This window comes from Triticum aestivum, chromosome 2B (assembly GCF_018294505.1).
Source record: "Triticum aestivum cultivar Chinese Spring chromosome 2B, IWGSC CS RefSeq v2.1, whole genome shotgun sequence".
In the NCBI taxonomy this organism is placed as follows: domain Eukaryota; kingdom Viridiplantae; phylum Streptophyta; class Magnoliopsida; order Poales; family Poaceae; genus Triticum; species Triticum aestivum.
The window spans coordinates 801,583,362-801,597,509 of record NC_057798.1 but is presented as its reverse complement, the minus strand read 5'-3'; the positions used below and the strand labels follow the sequence as shown (position 1 = coordinate 801,597,509).

General features: G+C 49.9%; 1 protein-coding gene across 1 annotated transcript; it reads right to left on the bottom strand.

Annotated features, from left to right (window-relative positions):
* Nucleotides 1-5,147: 5,147 nt before the first annotated feature.
* LOC123047536 (ABC transporter G family member 5-like) lies at nt 5,148-7,489 on the bottom strand. Its single transcript, XM_044471123.1, has one exon. It carries the CDS (start codon nt 7,328-7,330, stop codon nt 5,303-5,305), a length of 2,028 nt encoding a protein of 675 aa, XP_044327058.1. The 5' UTR covers nt 7,331-7,489; the 3' UTR covers nt 5,148-5,302.
* Between the last annotated feature and the right edge of the window lie 6,659 nt (nt 7,490-14,148).

Genomic DNA, 14,148 nt, shown 5'->3' with positions numbered 1-14,148 from the left:
AGAAATGGGGAATGCTTTGATTGATTTTGCTCAGGTCATCTACATGTTCTGGAAGCCGTCTGTCGGCGACATGGTCTTCTTCATGGTGCCCACGGCCCTGCGGGTACGCAGCTCTGCTTTTCCTCTCCTCCCCTTCCATTCATCTTTTACTTCACAATCTGGTGGTACATTTCACTGTTGTACTGCTAGGTACTGGCATTTGTTCATTCTTCCATACATTCATCCTGCTGATTGATGCATACATGCATTCTCATGTGATAAAAGTTGTATGAAATCAGGGACACCTATTTTGTGGCGGAGGGGGTATTATAACTGATTGCTCATGTCGAGATTATCTTAGATCGAATGTTTCAACCCTCGACGAAAATCTAGCGACAGTCGATCATATTATAGATATTGCTCATGTATTATAACTGATAGCTGATAGTCCATGCATTTGGCTGCATTCCCGTTGTTTTTCCTGGAAATTGGTTGGGAACTACCAGTACTAAACATTGCGATGCTTGTGGTGACAGGGGGCCTCTTCCTATCCGCAACATTGTTGGGACTTGGGAGATGCATGCTCTCCTCCCTCCAATGGCCAAGGCGAAGAGCTTCGATGACCACCAGAGTTGCCCAACGCTCCATATGATGCTATCGAGCTATGGTGAACTTCGAGCCCTTAATATGTACTGTAATTCTGTGAGACCTTCCTCTCCAATTTGACGTAGCGCTGTGTGTAGTGACATAGTCCTGGGGAGAACTGAATGCTGACTTTGTAGCTGTTGTCACTCACCCCTGGACTGTCAGGTGTTGAGCCTACTTGTTGGTTGAACATGCAAAATGTACCTAAAGGTTAGCCCTAGCTGTCAGACCTTATTATCGGTAATGTTCGCATAATTTCTTAGCAATTAGTTTAGGACCCTAATATCTGGGACACGTCAGCTGGGGGCTACCCTTCAACGAACATTTGTTTGTTCATGAAGGTGCCCTCCAGCGAACGTTTCAGGCCATTCGCTCTAGGGAGGGCAAGAGCGAACCCCCCCATTGGCCCAGTTTACTACTTTTTTTTTATAAAAATAAGCATGACAAAAAATACATATTTTTCTCATAAAAATGAGAGAAACATAAAAATGTATATTTTCCATGGTATGAAAATATGAAAAGTACTTTATAAGAAAGCCTTGCTAATTTATAAATTTACAAAAATGGTATGATCAAGATAAAAATGTCAATAAAAATAAAAATCTTAAAACTGCCTTGTAAGTGAAAAAAAAGTTTTCATGCCAATAAAAATAAAATTGACACCCTGTAAAATAATAAAACTTCCATTTTGTTAATAATAAAAATGCCATGCCAATAATAATAAAAATCTCAGGCTCTCAATAATAAAACTGCCATCCTGTTAATCTTAAAACTGACATCCCCCTAATAATAAAATTGCCATATTATTAATAAATAAAAAGGCCATGCTCTTACTCATAATTTTTTCATCCTCTTAAAAATGAATATATCATATTATTTTATTATTAAAATGTCATGCTTTAGTAATTAAATTGACATCCTCTTAATAATAAAATTCCGTATTATTAATTATTGAAATGCCATGCGCTTAGTAATTAAAATTGCCATGTAAGAAAGCAAAATAGCAATTCCGAAATTGCCTTGAATAAGTGATAAAATTTCCCAGAAGCTTGCCATGTAAGGCATTACAAAAAAAGACCTAGAAATTGCCATGCTACATATAATAAAAATGCACATGCAAGTTTCAATAAATTCCCCTCTATAAAATAGGGAATTTTTTGCTCTTTCAAAAATGGGAAAAATTCTGGATTTTCGGATTTTTTGAAGGAAAAATGAATAATTTACAAGAATTTAGCTTCAAATGCATATAAACAAGTTCAGTACATGTAATTCACAAAACCTGCTTCAGCCCAACTGGTGGAGCCTACGGGTCTCCCATAGGAGGTCTGGAGTTTGAGTTCCCTGATCTCACACCTTGCACAAATTTTTTGGGAGAAAAAAAAGTGAGCGTTCGCTAGGGAACGCTTTGCAGCGAACGACTTCAGCTAATCTGGGCGTTCTACCTTCAAAGATGAAGGAACAGCCTTTGATATCTCTAGCAGTCTCTACTATCTCCTTGATGATGCTTGCATACATTCCTCCAATTTGATTCTGAATATCCTTGATCACACCCTGGCAGTCAGAAGCTATAATCACTTGTGAGAGTGCTAGATCGGAAGCAAGAGCAAGAGCCTCCCGGCACGCTAGAGCTTCTAGCGTGGCCGGGTTTATAATTCCATGAATTCTGATGACAGAGGAGCCCAAATAAACTCCCGCCGCATCTCTGTATATCGCACTAACGGAACCTTCATTCTGATTTCTAGCAACAGCCCCATCCACTCGTATTTTGACACAACCAGGAGGTGGAGGGATCCAGCGTGGAATAACCGGATCCTGGTTAGGAACTGATGTTGTATTCACCTGCTTGGGCTTGCATTCCTCTAGCTCCCGGATGTATTTCATAATGAAATTATGTGTTGAAAGTGAGCTTTGGAAGATATCTTCATGCAGGGCTTGTCTCCTTGAGTACCAAAGTGCCTAAAGAGTAACTGCCACTTGTATAAACTCAATCGTGGATAGCATATCCAACAAAGCAAACAACCACCTTTTGGCATCAGGTTCCCGTGTGTTGTTCAATGCTTCCACCAGGTTCGGATCCTGTAGGGCCCAAACACATCGCGCAACGTTGCAATGCAGCAGTGAGTGTTGCCAGGAGTCTTCGGAGCCGCACAACCCGCATCTTGTGCTAGTCGACATGTTCCGGTGGGGGCGTACATCCGCCGTAGGAATAGACTGGTGAGCAAGTCTCCATAGGAAGATTCTAACCTTTGATGGGACTTTGACCCTCCAGAGTTTACTCCATAGCTTCGATTCCCGGTCAGTGTTTGAATTATCTGGCCGTCCTTCTAGCCACGCCTCTCGCCGCATTTTTGTCTCAATGAGCATACGGTAGGCAGACCTGACGGTGAAGACTCCGTTCTTTTCATGAACCCAAGACCAGAAATCATCGATATGCCTTGTACACAGAGGTATTGCCATGATGGCTTCCGCATCTGTTTGTATGAAGAGCTGAGCTATTACATCTCTGTTCCATTCTGCACCCGGTAAGATCAGATCACTCACCAGCTGAGGCGGATTAGTGCTTCTGCACATAATTGGTCTCATATTTGCTGGTCTTGGGATCCAGCAATGATCCCAAATATTAGTTGATTGGCCATCCCCTATGCGACGTATCATGCCCTGCTTTAGAACATCTCTGCCCTCAAGTAGCGACCTCCATATTTGTGATGGTGCCGAACCTAGTTCTGCTCCCAAGAAATCAGTGTCTTGATGGTATTTTGCCCTGAGTACACATGACCTTAAGGCCTCTGGATCCATCAAAATCATGTACGCCTGTCTTACAAGCAAAGCTAGATTAAAAAGCTCAACGTCTCTAAAACCCAATCCTCCACAGCTTTTCGGCCTGGTCATCGTGCTCCATGATACCCAACTGGGTTTTCTCTATCCTTCTTTGCTGCCCCACCAAAACTTCCGGATCAACGAGTTCAAATGTTCACTGAGACCGCGAGGAAGCTTAAAACACGACATTGAAAAGACAGGGACAGCTTGGGCTACCTATTTTATCAATACTTCCTTTCCCCCGGCCGAGAGGAGTTTTTCCATCCATCCCTTTATCTTGGCCCATACCCTGTCTTTTAAAAATTTAAAAGCTCCATTCTTACTTGTTCCAACATCCGAGGGCATACCCAAGTATCTCTCTGTTAGAGATTCTTTATCAATGTTCAGTGCCTCCTTAACCTCCTCTCTGACAGAATTGGGACACCCCTTGCTGAAAAACACAGAAGACTTGGCCAAATTTATCCTCTGACCCGAAGCATTGCAATAGCGCTCCATCACCGAAGACAACTGATTTGCTCCATTAGCACTAGCTTTCACAAATAGCAGGCTATCATCCGCAAAAAGCAAGTGGCTAACCGGTGGAGCCGAAGGAGCCACTCGGATTCCAGTCAGTTGGGATGATTCATCTTGGGTTTTTAAGAGGCACGAAAGGCCCTCCGCTACAAGCAAAAATAGGTATGGAGAAATAGGGTCTCCCTGACGGATCCCTCTTGAAGGAGTGAATTCATCAAGTTTTGATCCATTAAACAGGACAGAAAATTTCACTGAAGTTACCAATCTCATAATAGTGTTGACCCAAGAGGAAGCAAAACCCATCTTGGTCATAATCGCCCAAAGATATTCTCATTCGACACGATCATATGCCTTCATCATATCCAATTTAACTGAACAGGATCTGTTTCGCTGTGCTTTGTTCCTCTTCATGAAGTGCAGACATTCATAAGCAGTTATTATATTATCTGTAATCAAACGGCCTGGGACAAAAGCAGACTGGTCTTTAGATATGATCTCCGGCAGGATTTGCTTCAATCTATTTGCCAACACCTTTGAAGCAATCTTATAGAGCACATTACACAATCTTATGGGTCTGGGTTTTGGGCGCCATGTGTGGCTACTAAACCCACCAGATCTTCCATGTATCCCTTTGAACATTATTGAGTAATAATAAAGTGTGTTTGGACTCAAAAAAAAAAAGCTAATCTGGGCGTTCGCCTGGGTTGGCCTCCGGTGAGCGTTCGCTAGATTTCATTTCCGTTAATTAATAGGACATTTTCTCCATTATACGAGATGTTAATCTCCTTTTTATATACTAGAACAATGCATGTGCGTTGCAACGGGATATAAATATTGTAGTACGTTAGCTTGTGATTAACCTGTCAATAATAATGCGGTTGTGTAAATAATGTTCTTCAAATTCTGACAGTGAATTGCCTTATATTTTGATTAGAAGTTCGGTAAGTAAATTAAAGTGAAACTGGTTCAGAAGGTAAATAAATTAAGATGATTGATTATCATATACATGAAAGGTTGGACGAAGGAGTGATGAGAAGAAAGGTGAAATAAAAACCTTACGTTCTCTTTCTAAGTACTAGTAGAGAAAATGGAGTTAAATCTTGACCTCCATATAATTTTAGAGCCATGGAACCATTAGCTGCTAGAGATTACATTTAAAGCTAATCCATTGTATATAATATAAGTGCTTCCCATATAATAATATGTAGGTAATGCCTTGTGTGATTCATGTTGGATGTCATGGATGATGTACACACAAAATGTAATCAGTCCCTTTACTCATCACGAGCACCATGATTTACAACCGAAATTACAGCAAGATCTATATGGAACACATGCAAGATTAGGTTCAAGCTTTGGCGGTAGATGCAGAGAAGCAAGCAGAGTAGTGCGAGGAGGAAGACAGCAATGCGGACCGTGCGGCTGCCCTGAGCGTGAGGCTGCAGCGGACCCGGAGCACGGCGTAGCCGAGCGCCCGGTAGAAGGCGACGAAGCCGACCATGACGGCCACGTTCCTCCACCGGCACTCCTCCCCGATCCCCTCCCGCCGGAGCACCTCGTCGCCGGTCGCCACGCACACCCCCATCGCCCTCGCCGCGCACCGGCCCCCGAACTCGTTCAGCAGCAGCGCCTCGAACGGCCACTTGAAGAGCGACAGGTAGTGCATCGGCACCCAGTACGCCGGCATCGCCGACCGCCGGATGAAGTAGCCGGAGAAGAGGAAGAAGGAGCCCATCACGCCCTGCACCGCCGCGTTCCCCACCACGAAGTCCGGCGCCGCCGCCGCGAAGCACGCCACCACCGAGTTGGCCGTGTAGAGGACCAGCCAGATGAGAAGGAGGAAGTAGAAGAAGGCCGGTGCTGTGCGGCGCAGCCCCGTCAGCCAGTACGCCGGCGCCGCGAACACCGCCGCCAGCGCCAGCTGGAACGGCAGGAACACCAGCGCGTTCGCCACGGCGTAGGCGGACACCCGGTAGGCGCCGGACGAGGTCTCCTTGGCCAGGATCTCCCGCTCCTGCAAGAACACCGGCAGCGCCTCCGTCGTGGAGGAGAGCAGGAAGGTGAGGAGGAAGGCGAAGAGGCCCACCCGCTCCGCCGCCTTGTCTTCGGCGAGGTCGTAGAAGATGGAGCCGAGCGCGAGGCCGGCGACGAGCATGCACACGGTGCGGCACGCGAAGAGCTGCCGCGTCCGCGCCACGTTCTTGAAGAAGCGCTGCGACAGCACCGCCACCTCGCGCGGCCACGAGTTGGCGTACCGGTGTTGCCCATTGCTTCCTCCGGCGGTGAGCATGCCTGCTGCAGAGTCGTCGTCGGCCTGGGCCTTGAGCTTGTGCTGCTGGAAGAGCTGCTGCAGCGTGCAGCGGCGGTCGCGCTGCTGCTGCTGGAGGTGCAGGTGGAGGCGCAGCTCGTCCACGGAGTCGATGGCGAACTCGACGGCGTCCACGTGCGGGGGGAGGCGGAGGCCGGCGCCGGTGAGCAGCGAGTGGAGCGCGTCGACGGAGCCGTGGTGGAGCACGGAGCCGGCGGCGAGCAGGAGCACGGCGTCGAACATCTTGACGATGCGCGCGCCGGGCTGGTGGATGCTGAGCACCACGGTGCGCCCTCGCGACTCGGCCATGGCCCGGAGCGCGCCGACGATCTGGAGCGCGGACGCGCTGTCGAGGCCGGAGGTGGGCTCGTCGAGCACCAGCACGGCGGGGTCGCGCACGGCCTCCACGCCAATGGACACGCGGCGCCGCTCGCCGCCGGAGAGGTCCTTGACCCTGGCGTCGGCGACGCGGGCCAGCGCGAGGTCGTCGACGAGCGCGTCAACCGCGGCGGGGTCGTACGCGTCCGGGCCGAGGCGGAGGCGCGCGCTGAAGTGGAGCGTCTCGCGAACGGTGAGCAGCGGGAAGAGGACGTCGCGCTGGGTGACGTAGCCGCAGAGGCGGCGCAGGGCGGCGGCGTCGACAGGGGAGCCATTGACGCGGAGGTCAGCAGGATTGGACGAGCTGGGCTCAAGGCGGCCGGAGAGGATCTCGAGCAGCGTGGACTTGCCGGCGCCGCTGGGGCCGACGATGGCGAGCAGCTCGCCGGGGCGGGCGCGGCAGCCGACGTTGCGGAGCACGAGGCGGCACCTGCTGCTTCTGCTCACCGGCGGAGGCGCAGGCGCAGCGGGGTCGCCGGCGGCGTCGAGGAGGAGGTCGTCGGGCCTGCTCCATATCTTGAGCGGGTGAGGCCGGGCGGAGACGGTGATGTGGTAGTTGATGCCCGCGGCCTCCACTTCGCACCTGGCGCTTTCTACTCCCCCGCCGCCGCTCTTCATGGATTCGCTCGCCAGCTCGTCGTCTTCCTGGATGGTCGCTAGTAAAGGTGGTGCTTCACCTGCCGGATGCATGGAAGACGATGAGCTTCGTGGTCGCTAGCTTTATCGTTTGTGCTGGCGTGAGCTCAGTGAAGCTTGGATGATTGGGCGTGGCTGAGCTTAGTTTGGCTTGCTCGGTGGGTGTACATGCACGGCCATGGGAGTGTGAGCTTGGAGTGGAGTGGCACATGATGTACGTGCTGGTCTTCTTGGAAGGTGGCGGGCAGCCAGGGCTGACGATTTGACCACTATACCCCTCTACTGAATTCTCCGAGCTTCTTTTCCCAAATGAGTGTATACCCTCGCACGTTCTTTTACGGGAGTACCTAGAACTCATCTAGATGAGATATAATTTGGTCTCATTCACTTTGAAAATAAGAATAGATATAACTCATGTCAGCATACACACATCTTATAGCATCACATTTAATGGCTATAAAAGGTGAATGAGGTCAAATTATATCGTATCTAAATGAGTTCTGCCACAACTGTTCTTTTATAGACCGTTCATTGTATATTTTGATATCTGGTCGATTTTATTGGCTCAAAATCAAGCAACAAGAAGATATATAACATAAATTTCCCTTTTTTGATATCTCTCTACGCGAGGGCACCCCAAGCGCTAGGGTTTCTCATGCCTCATGTTGGTGCCGCCGCCGGTCTACCTCGTCTTCCGTGGTCTTAGGGCCATGGAAGCGTCGTGGATCCCGGACCTTGCCGATGGGAGGTCTCCGTTTTAAGATGGTTTTTGGAGTTTTGTTAGGGTTTGTGTCTTGATCAGAGAGGCGAGGCGACGGCGGCTTTTTGAAGATGGAATAAGGCTCTCCCCACCTAGTCCCCATTTCGGAGGTGTCTCTAGCATCATAGGAGGGCGTGTAGAGCTTTATCTCCGGCGAATCTCGCAGGATTCGGTCGGCGTTTGTCTTTGATGGGTCCGACTTTGTTCATCTATATTCATGTGTCTACATGTTGGATCCTTCTGATCTACGCATCTCTTCAGCAACGACGGTAGTTGTCCTGGTGCGCTGGTCCCATGCGGCCTTTAGCACGATGACTTCTCAATTGTCTACTACGACAAGGTTTGCCCGGCTCCGATGAGGGAGGGATGATGATGGCGGCGTGCCTTTGGCTCCCTGCCGTGCTCGTAATCATCACTATGTGGTTTAAGGACCTGGATGTATTTTTACTTCCGTGTTCTTTATACTACCTTGACAATTAATGAACATTCCTGGTCCTGTTTAGTAATAATGCACACAACCAACATCAACTCACACACGGGAAAACTCACCGACAACTAGAAGGTCATATATATAAGACCAAAGCTATGCGCAAGCGAGGAAGAAAAAATGCAAAGCTAGCGTTCAGATCTGTGATCTCTGTTCAATGTGTTAGAGATTATTCATGCATTCATTTAAGTGATATTCTCAAACAAAAAAGAAATTCCCAAGAAGACGGCATGATCGATCACCCTGCTTAACCGTTGGAATTTTTAGAAGCATCGCAACAATGTGACTTACCATGAGAACGCCTACATTTGACTGGTTCGGCTAATTACCCTTGCTTATAGTATCCACTTTCTTCTCCTTTCGGTCTCTGTTGCAAACAGCCTTCTTCTGGGTTATTGAGCATTCAAACAAACAAAGCCATGGTTCTCTTTTGTGCGCAGTGATGGAGGTTAATTAGCTGGTGACCTATTGGGTAGCGGTTTTATGGCTTTTTACTCAATAATACATCAAATAAAGTGATTTGGAATGGACAAACCACACACTTTTTAGGGATAATTATAAACAAATGGATTTGTGTGTTCATTGCACTTAAGAAGAGGTTGCTACATCAACAGAGAACAATTGCATCATGTTCAATGTTCATCCGTGGAACAATGCATCACCTGCTAAGTTTTGTTGAGGGCCGATACTTATCAATGTGAAAACGTGGACCTAGGTAAGAGTCATGACCTACCGATCCCCCATCTCGGAGTTTCTGCAATAAAAGTGTCAACAAGTCAAAGATGGTTTTGGGATTCTCGGCTGCTATGGGTGGGGTGGGCGGCGCCGACCCGCACCGGGGAGCCCCCGCCCTCCTCCTACATCCTCGCCTCTCCTCTGCTCCCCTCCGCCGCCGTCGCCCGGGGCGTCACAGGGCAAAGCCCTTGTGGCGTGGCGGCGGCGGCGGTTTCACCTCGGATCTCGATCTGGTTGGGAGGCGGCGCTCCTCTCCGGCCAGATCGGCAACGGTGGCGCAGATCGGCAGCGACATGGAAGTTGTGCGGCGGCGGCGGGGGAGGACGGCACCACCAACGGCGGATCTGGCCTTGACTCATGTCGGGCTAATTCGTTGTGCTACCGATCTCAATCGCCGTCGACGGGGCACTACTCCTGGACTTGATCTGCAACACGAGGATGTCTGGGGCGCCGGCCCTAGGCTTGGTGGTGGTGGCCTTCTTCTTCGTCGGAGTTGGTCGGCCGGCTGGCTGTGCTCGCATGGCCATGCAGTGACCGGTGGCTTGGCCGGTCGACGGCGGCGGAACTTGGCCGGTGGCAGCCGCAAAGTTCTGTCTGGATCCCGGGGCGGCGGCCCTGGAGGGTGGAGGCCGGTGAAGCTCGGGCTTCCCGCGGCGGCATGGCGTGGTGCAGTCCCTGTCCAAGGCGGATCTGTGACGGCGATCTGCTATGGATTGGTTCAGATCAGAGACGGCGACGAGCGCGCGGGATCCTTCTCGGCGGCTCTCGCGGCTTGGCGAGGTGGGGTGGGAGCCCTCCTCCTAGGCTCCAGTGGTGGCACACTCAGGCAGTGGCCGATGCGCCAGGGGTCCCACAGTGGCACTGTTGCTGCGGTTGGTCGCCGGATCTAGGTGGTTGGATCTGGCGCTTTGAAGGCAGTCGAGACGATGCACAGGTTGTTGGGTGGATTTCTTGGGACGGATCCAGGTGAAAACCTGATCTTGGGTCGATGGCCGGAGACGGTGATGACGATGCCCTTACCATCGTTTCCTTCATGAAGGCATCATCGAGGTGAAGCTCCCAACTCCACTCAATACCTCTGGGGGAAACCCTAGATCAGCTGATCGGATGTTGGCGGCAATCATGTGTCGTAACCCCCTTGGGGGCGGCATTCTTGGAGGTGCACTCGACTTTGCGGGACCAGCGGACGACTTCTTTGATGGAGCGGTGCTTCATCCATACATTCATGGCGACGGATCTCGACGGCGTGGCGCTATGCAGATTCAGAGTTCGATGTGGGAGGATGGACTCGCGCAGGAGGACGATGCTGTCTGGCATTGTGGTGGCGTCGACGGCTGAGAGACCTGGTGTAAGGACATATTTATCCCTCAGGTGTTTTGGTGATTGATGACAATGCTTTGCGGACTAATCGTGTGCATTGAGTTTCTCAGGTTATTCATATCTAGGCACGAGACGATTCAGTGCCCCTCGGAGACTATTGAAGTCGGCGTTGTTCTACGTTTCTCTTTGGTGGATTTGAGTCGTAGGAGAGCCGTACTATTAAGAGGGGGTCCGCGTCGGAAAGGTTTGGGTGGAATCAACACGTACACTTGTTCCTCCTTTCCCTGCATTTTGGAGCTTCCCTTTGTTATCTTGGTTGTGCGGAAATCTGACGACTACTGCTGTGCTTGCGGTAGTACCGCAAGTACACGCGGTAGTACCGCGGTGTGTCACGGTAGTACCGCGGCTCCCTGGCATTGTGCCGCTTCGGTGCGGTAGTAGGGGCGAATGTAATTTTTTACGTCCGAGCCCTCCACAGTAGTACCGCTCGTCCAGCGCGGTAGTACCGCGGGGGCCCACGGTAGTACCGCTCCCTAGGAGTCGTAGTACCGTGGCCCTCCTACCTAGTACCGCAGTGTCGCGGTAGTAGGCGCAGATGTAATTTTTTACATCCGCGCCCGCACGGTAGTACCGCGCCTCGCGAGCGGTAGTACCGCGTCGGATTTTTGTACCTCCTCTGGTTCAGTGGAAGTAGGCACGGAAGTAATTTATTTCATCCGCGCCCTTCCCAGGCCGTGACTTTCCTGCCTTGCGGTAGTACCGCAGGTGGGTGCGGTAGTACTGCGCGAGCGGTAGTACTGCCCCCTGATCAGGCTAGTTCCGGCCTGTGTTGCTGTCGCGGTAGTACTGTGGTTAGCCACGGTAGTACCGCACAGCCTCGCGGTAGTACCGCGCCCCTGGAGCGGTAGTACCGTGTGTCGCGGGCTGAACATGTGGATAGCGGTTGGATTTTGTCCACGACTATATCAGGGGTGTCTTCTACCTCTAATTGACTACCTCTTCCATCTCTAAGCTCCATTGTTGCTCCAAGCTCCATTTCCACTCGATCTCTCTCCCTAGCCAATCAAACTTGTTGATTTGCTCGGGATTGGGTGACAAGTGCCCGATCTACACTTCCACCACAGGATATTTGATTCCCCCCACTTATCCCTAGCGGATCTTGTTACTCTTGGGTGTTGAGCACCCTAGACGGTTGAGGTCACCTCGAAGCCATACTCCATTGTGGTGAAGCTTCGCGGGATTATTGGGAGCCTCCAATTGTTCTGGAGATAGCCCCAATCTTGTTTGTAAAGGTCTGGTTGCCGCCTTCAAGGGCTCCAATAGTGGAATCAGGGCATCTCGCATTGTGTGAGGGCGTGAGGAGATTACGGTGGCCCTAGTGGCTTCTTGGGGAGCATTGTGCCTCCACACCGCTCTAACGGAGACGTACTTCCCCTTAAAAGGAAGGAACTTCGGTAACACATCCTCGTCTCCACCGGCTCCACTCTCGGTTTTCTTATCCCTTTACTTTTGCAAGCTTACTTGTGCTATATCCATTGCTTGCTTGTGTGCTCATTGTCTTTGCATCATATAGGTTGTCCACGTAGTTGCACATCTAGACAACCTATTTCATTGCAAGGGTTAAATTGTTAAAGAAAAGTCTAAAAATTGTTAGTTGCCTATTCACCCCCCCTCTAGTCAACCATATCGATCCTTTCAATTGGTATCAGAGCCTCGTCTCTTTATTAAGGACTTTGCCGTCCGAAGAGTATGGTTGACGTCAACAACGGTGCGGAGGAGCACTCCGGTGTGAATCCCGTCTCGTCTTCGGACGAAGGGGGAACCTCGGTCTCTCGTGAGGAATTCAATGTGGCTTTAGACACATTGAAAACCTCCATGACGGCCGAGGTTAAAAGCATGTTTACTCAATTCCTAGAGGGACTCAAACTATCTACCTCGCCGATGAAAGTGGGTGATCCCACTAACAAGGTGACGGATGCTAACCCCGACAAGGGGGAAGCTAATAGTGAAAAGAGTCCGTCTACTAGTGGTAGAAATGGCACCGACATCTATGCCCATGTGGAACCCCCGGTGTATAAAGGACCGATCCCCTCTACGCATTTGAATCATGCCGGTCCTCCTCCTAAATATGTGAAAAATGAAGATTATGATTCTTGGGTTTATCGCTTCAAGCGTCATTTAAAACATGTGAATACTAACCTTTGGAGAATTATTGAAGAAGGTTTCTATCCTCATGATCCAAGCAACTTCACCCCTCAAGAAGAAGTGGACAACCAATTCAATGAGAGTGCTCTCTTCATCATCCAAGATGCTATCCTTCCCGAAGGTCTCCCTCATCTTCGACCTCATGTCATGGCTAAAGAAGCATGGAAGTGTGTCGAGCGTATGTATCGAGGAAGTGCTAGCATTCAACGCTCCAACTATGAAGTGGTGCAAGATGAAGCCGATGAGTTTGCAATGAAAGAAGATGAAGAACCTCGTGAGCTCTTTCGAAGAGTGACCAAACTTGCGGTCGCACTCCGAGATCATGGGAGCAAGGACACGGATGACAACTGGATCAAGCGCAAGTTCCTCAAGGCCATGATGCCCTACAATAAGGCCATGTCCTCTGTCATCCGCCAAAGACCGGACTTCCACTCCATGACCTCTGGTGAAGTGTTGGATGAGTTTGTTGCAATGAACATCTTGGATAAGATTGCTGACAATGCGGTGCTCCGTTCCCAAAGGGCAAAGAAGCCCAATCTTGCCTTGAAGGCCAAGGTTAGTGTGGAAGAAGAAGAAGAAGAGGAAGATGAGGAGAGAAACCCCGAGGACACGAAGTATGATTATCATGAGCACATGGCTCTTGCCTCCAGACAGTTTTGGAGTAAGAAGACTACAAGACCCAACTTCAATAAGAACAACTCAAGTGTCCTCAAGGGGAAGCAAAGAGTTAGAACTTGTTTCAACTGTGGCAATGTCAGCCATTTCGTTGCGGATTGTCCATAAGAGAAGCGGGAAGACAATGGTGGCAAGTTCATTCGAAAAGACAAAGCCAAGTCCTTCCCCAACAAGAACAACTTCACCAAGAAGACTCCTCCTCGCGGGTTGGTGGTTCAAGAAGAATACCATGAGGATGACGATGATGATGAAGATGGTGAAACAATGGCCATGGCATCCGTTGCCATTGTCTCAACTCCTCGGGTGTCTCTCTTCGATGCACCTAACGAGAACATCACCGCCAAGTGCCTCATGGCTAAGGCCACCAACAAGGTAACCCCCAACATCAAAACCACCATTATTCCTAACCCTCCTTCAACGGATGACTATGATCATGGTAAGGGGTCTAATGAGGAGTTCAATGAATTTGAGTCCTTCATGAGTAAGCTCAAGGGCAAATCCAAGAAGCATTTCGTTGCTCTCTTGGAACAACTTGGTGAAGCCAATGACATGATCGAGGCTCATGAAGAAACCATCACTAAGATGGAAAGTCATAGTCATGACTATGCCGATGAGATATCAGATCTCTCTAATGCTCTTGAGGAAGAGCGTGGGCATCGTTTGGCTCTTGAGGAGTCACACAACGATGGT

Excerpts from the sequence above, each read along its gene's own strand:
- LOC123047536 (XM_044471123.1), bottom strand. The coding sequence starts at position 7,330 with ATGCATCCGGCAGGTGAAGCACCACCTTTACTAGCGACCATCCAGGAA.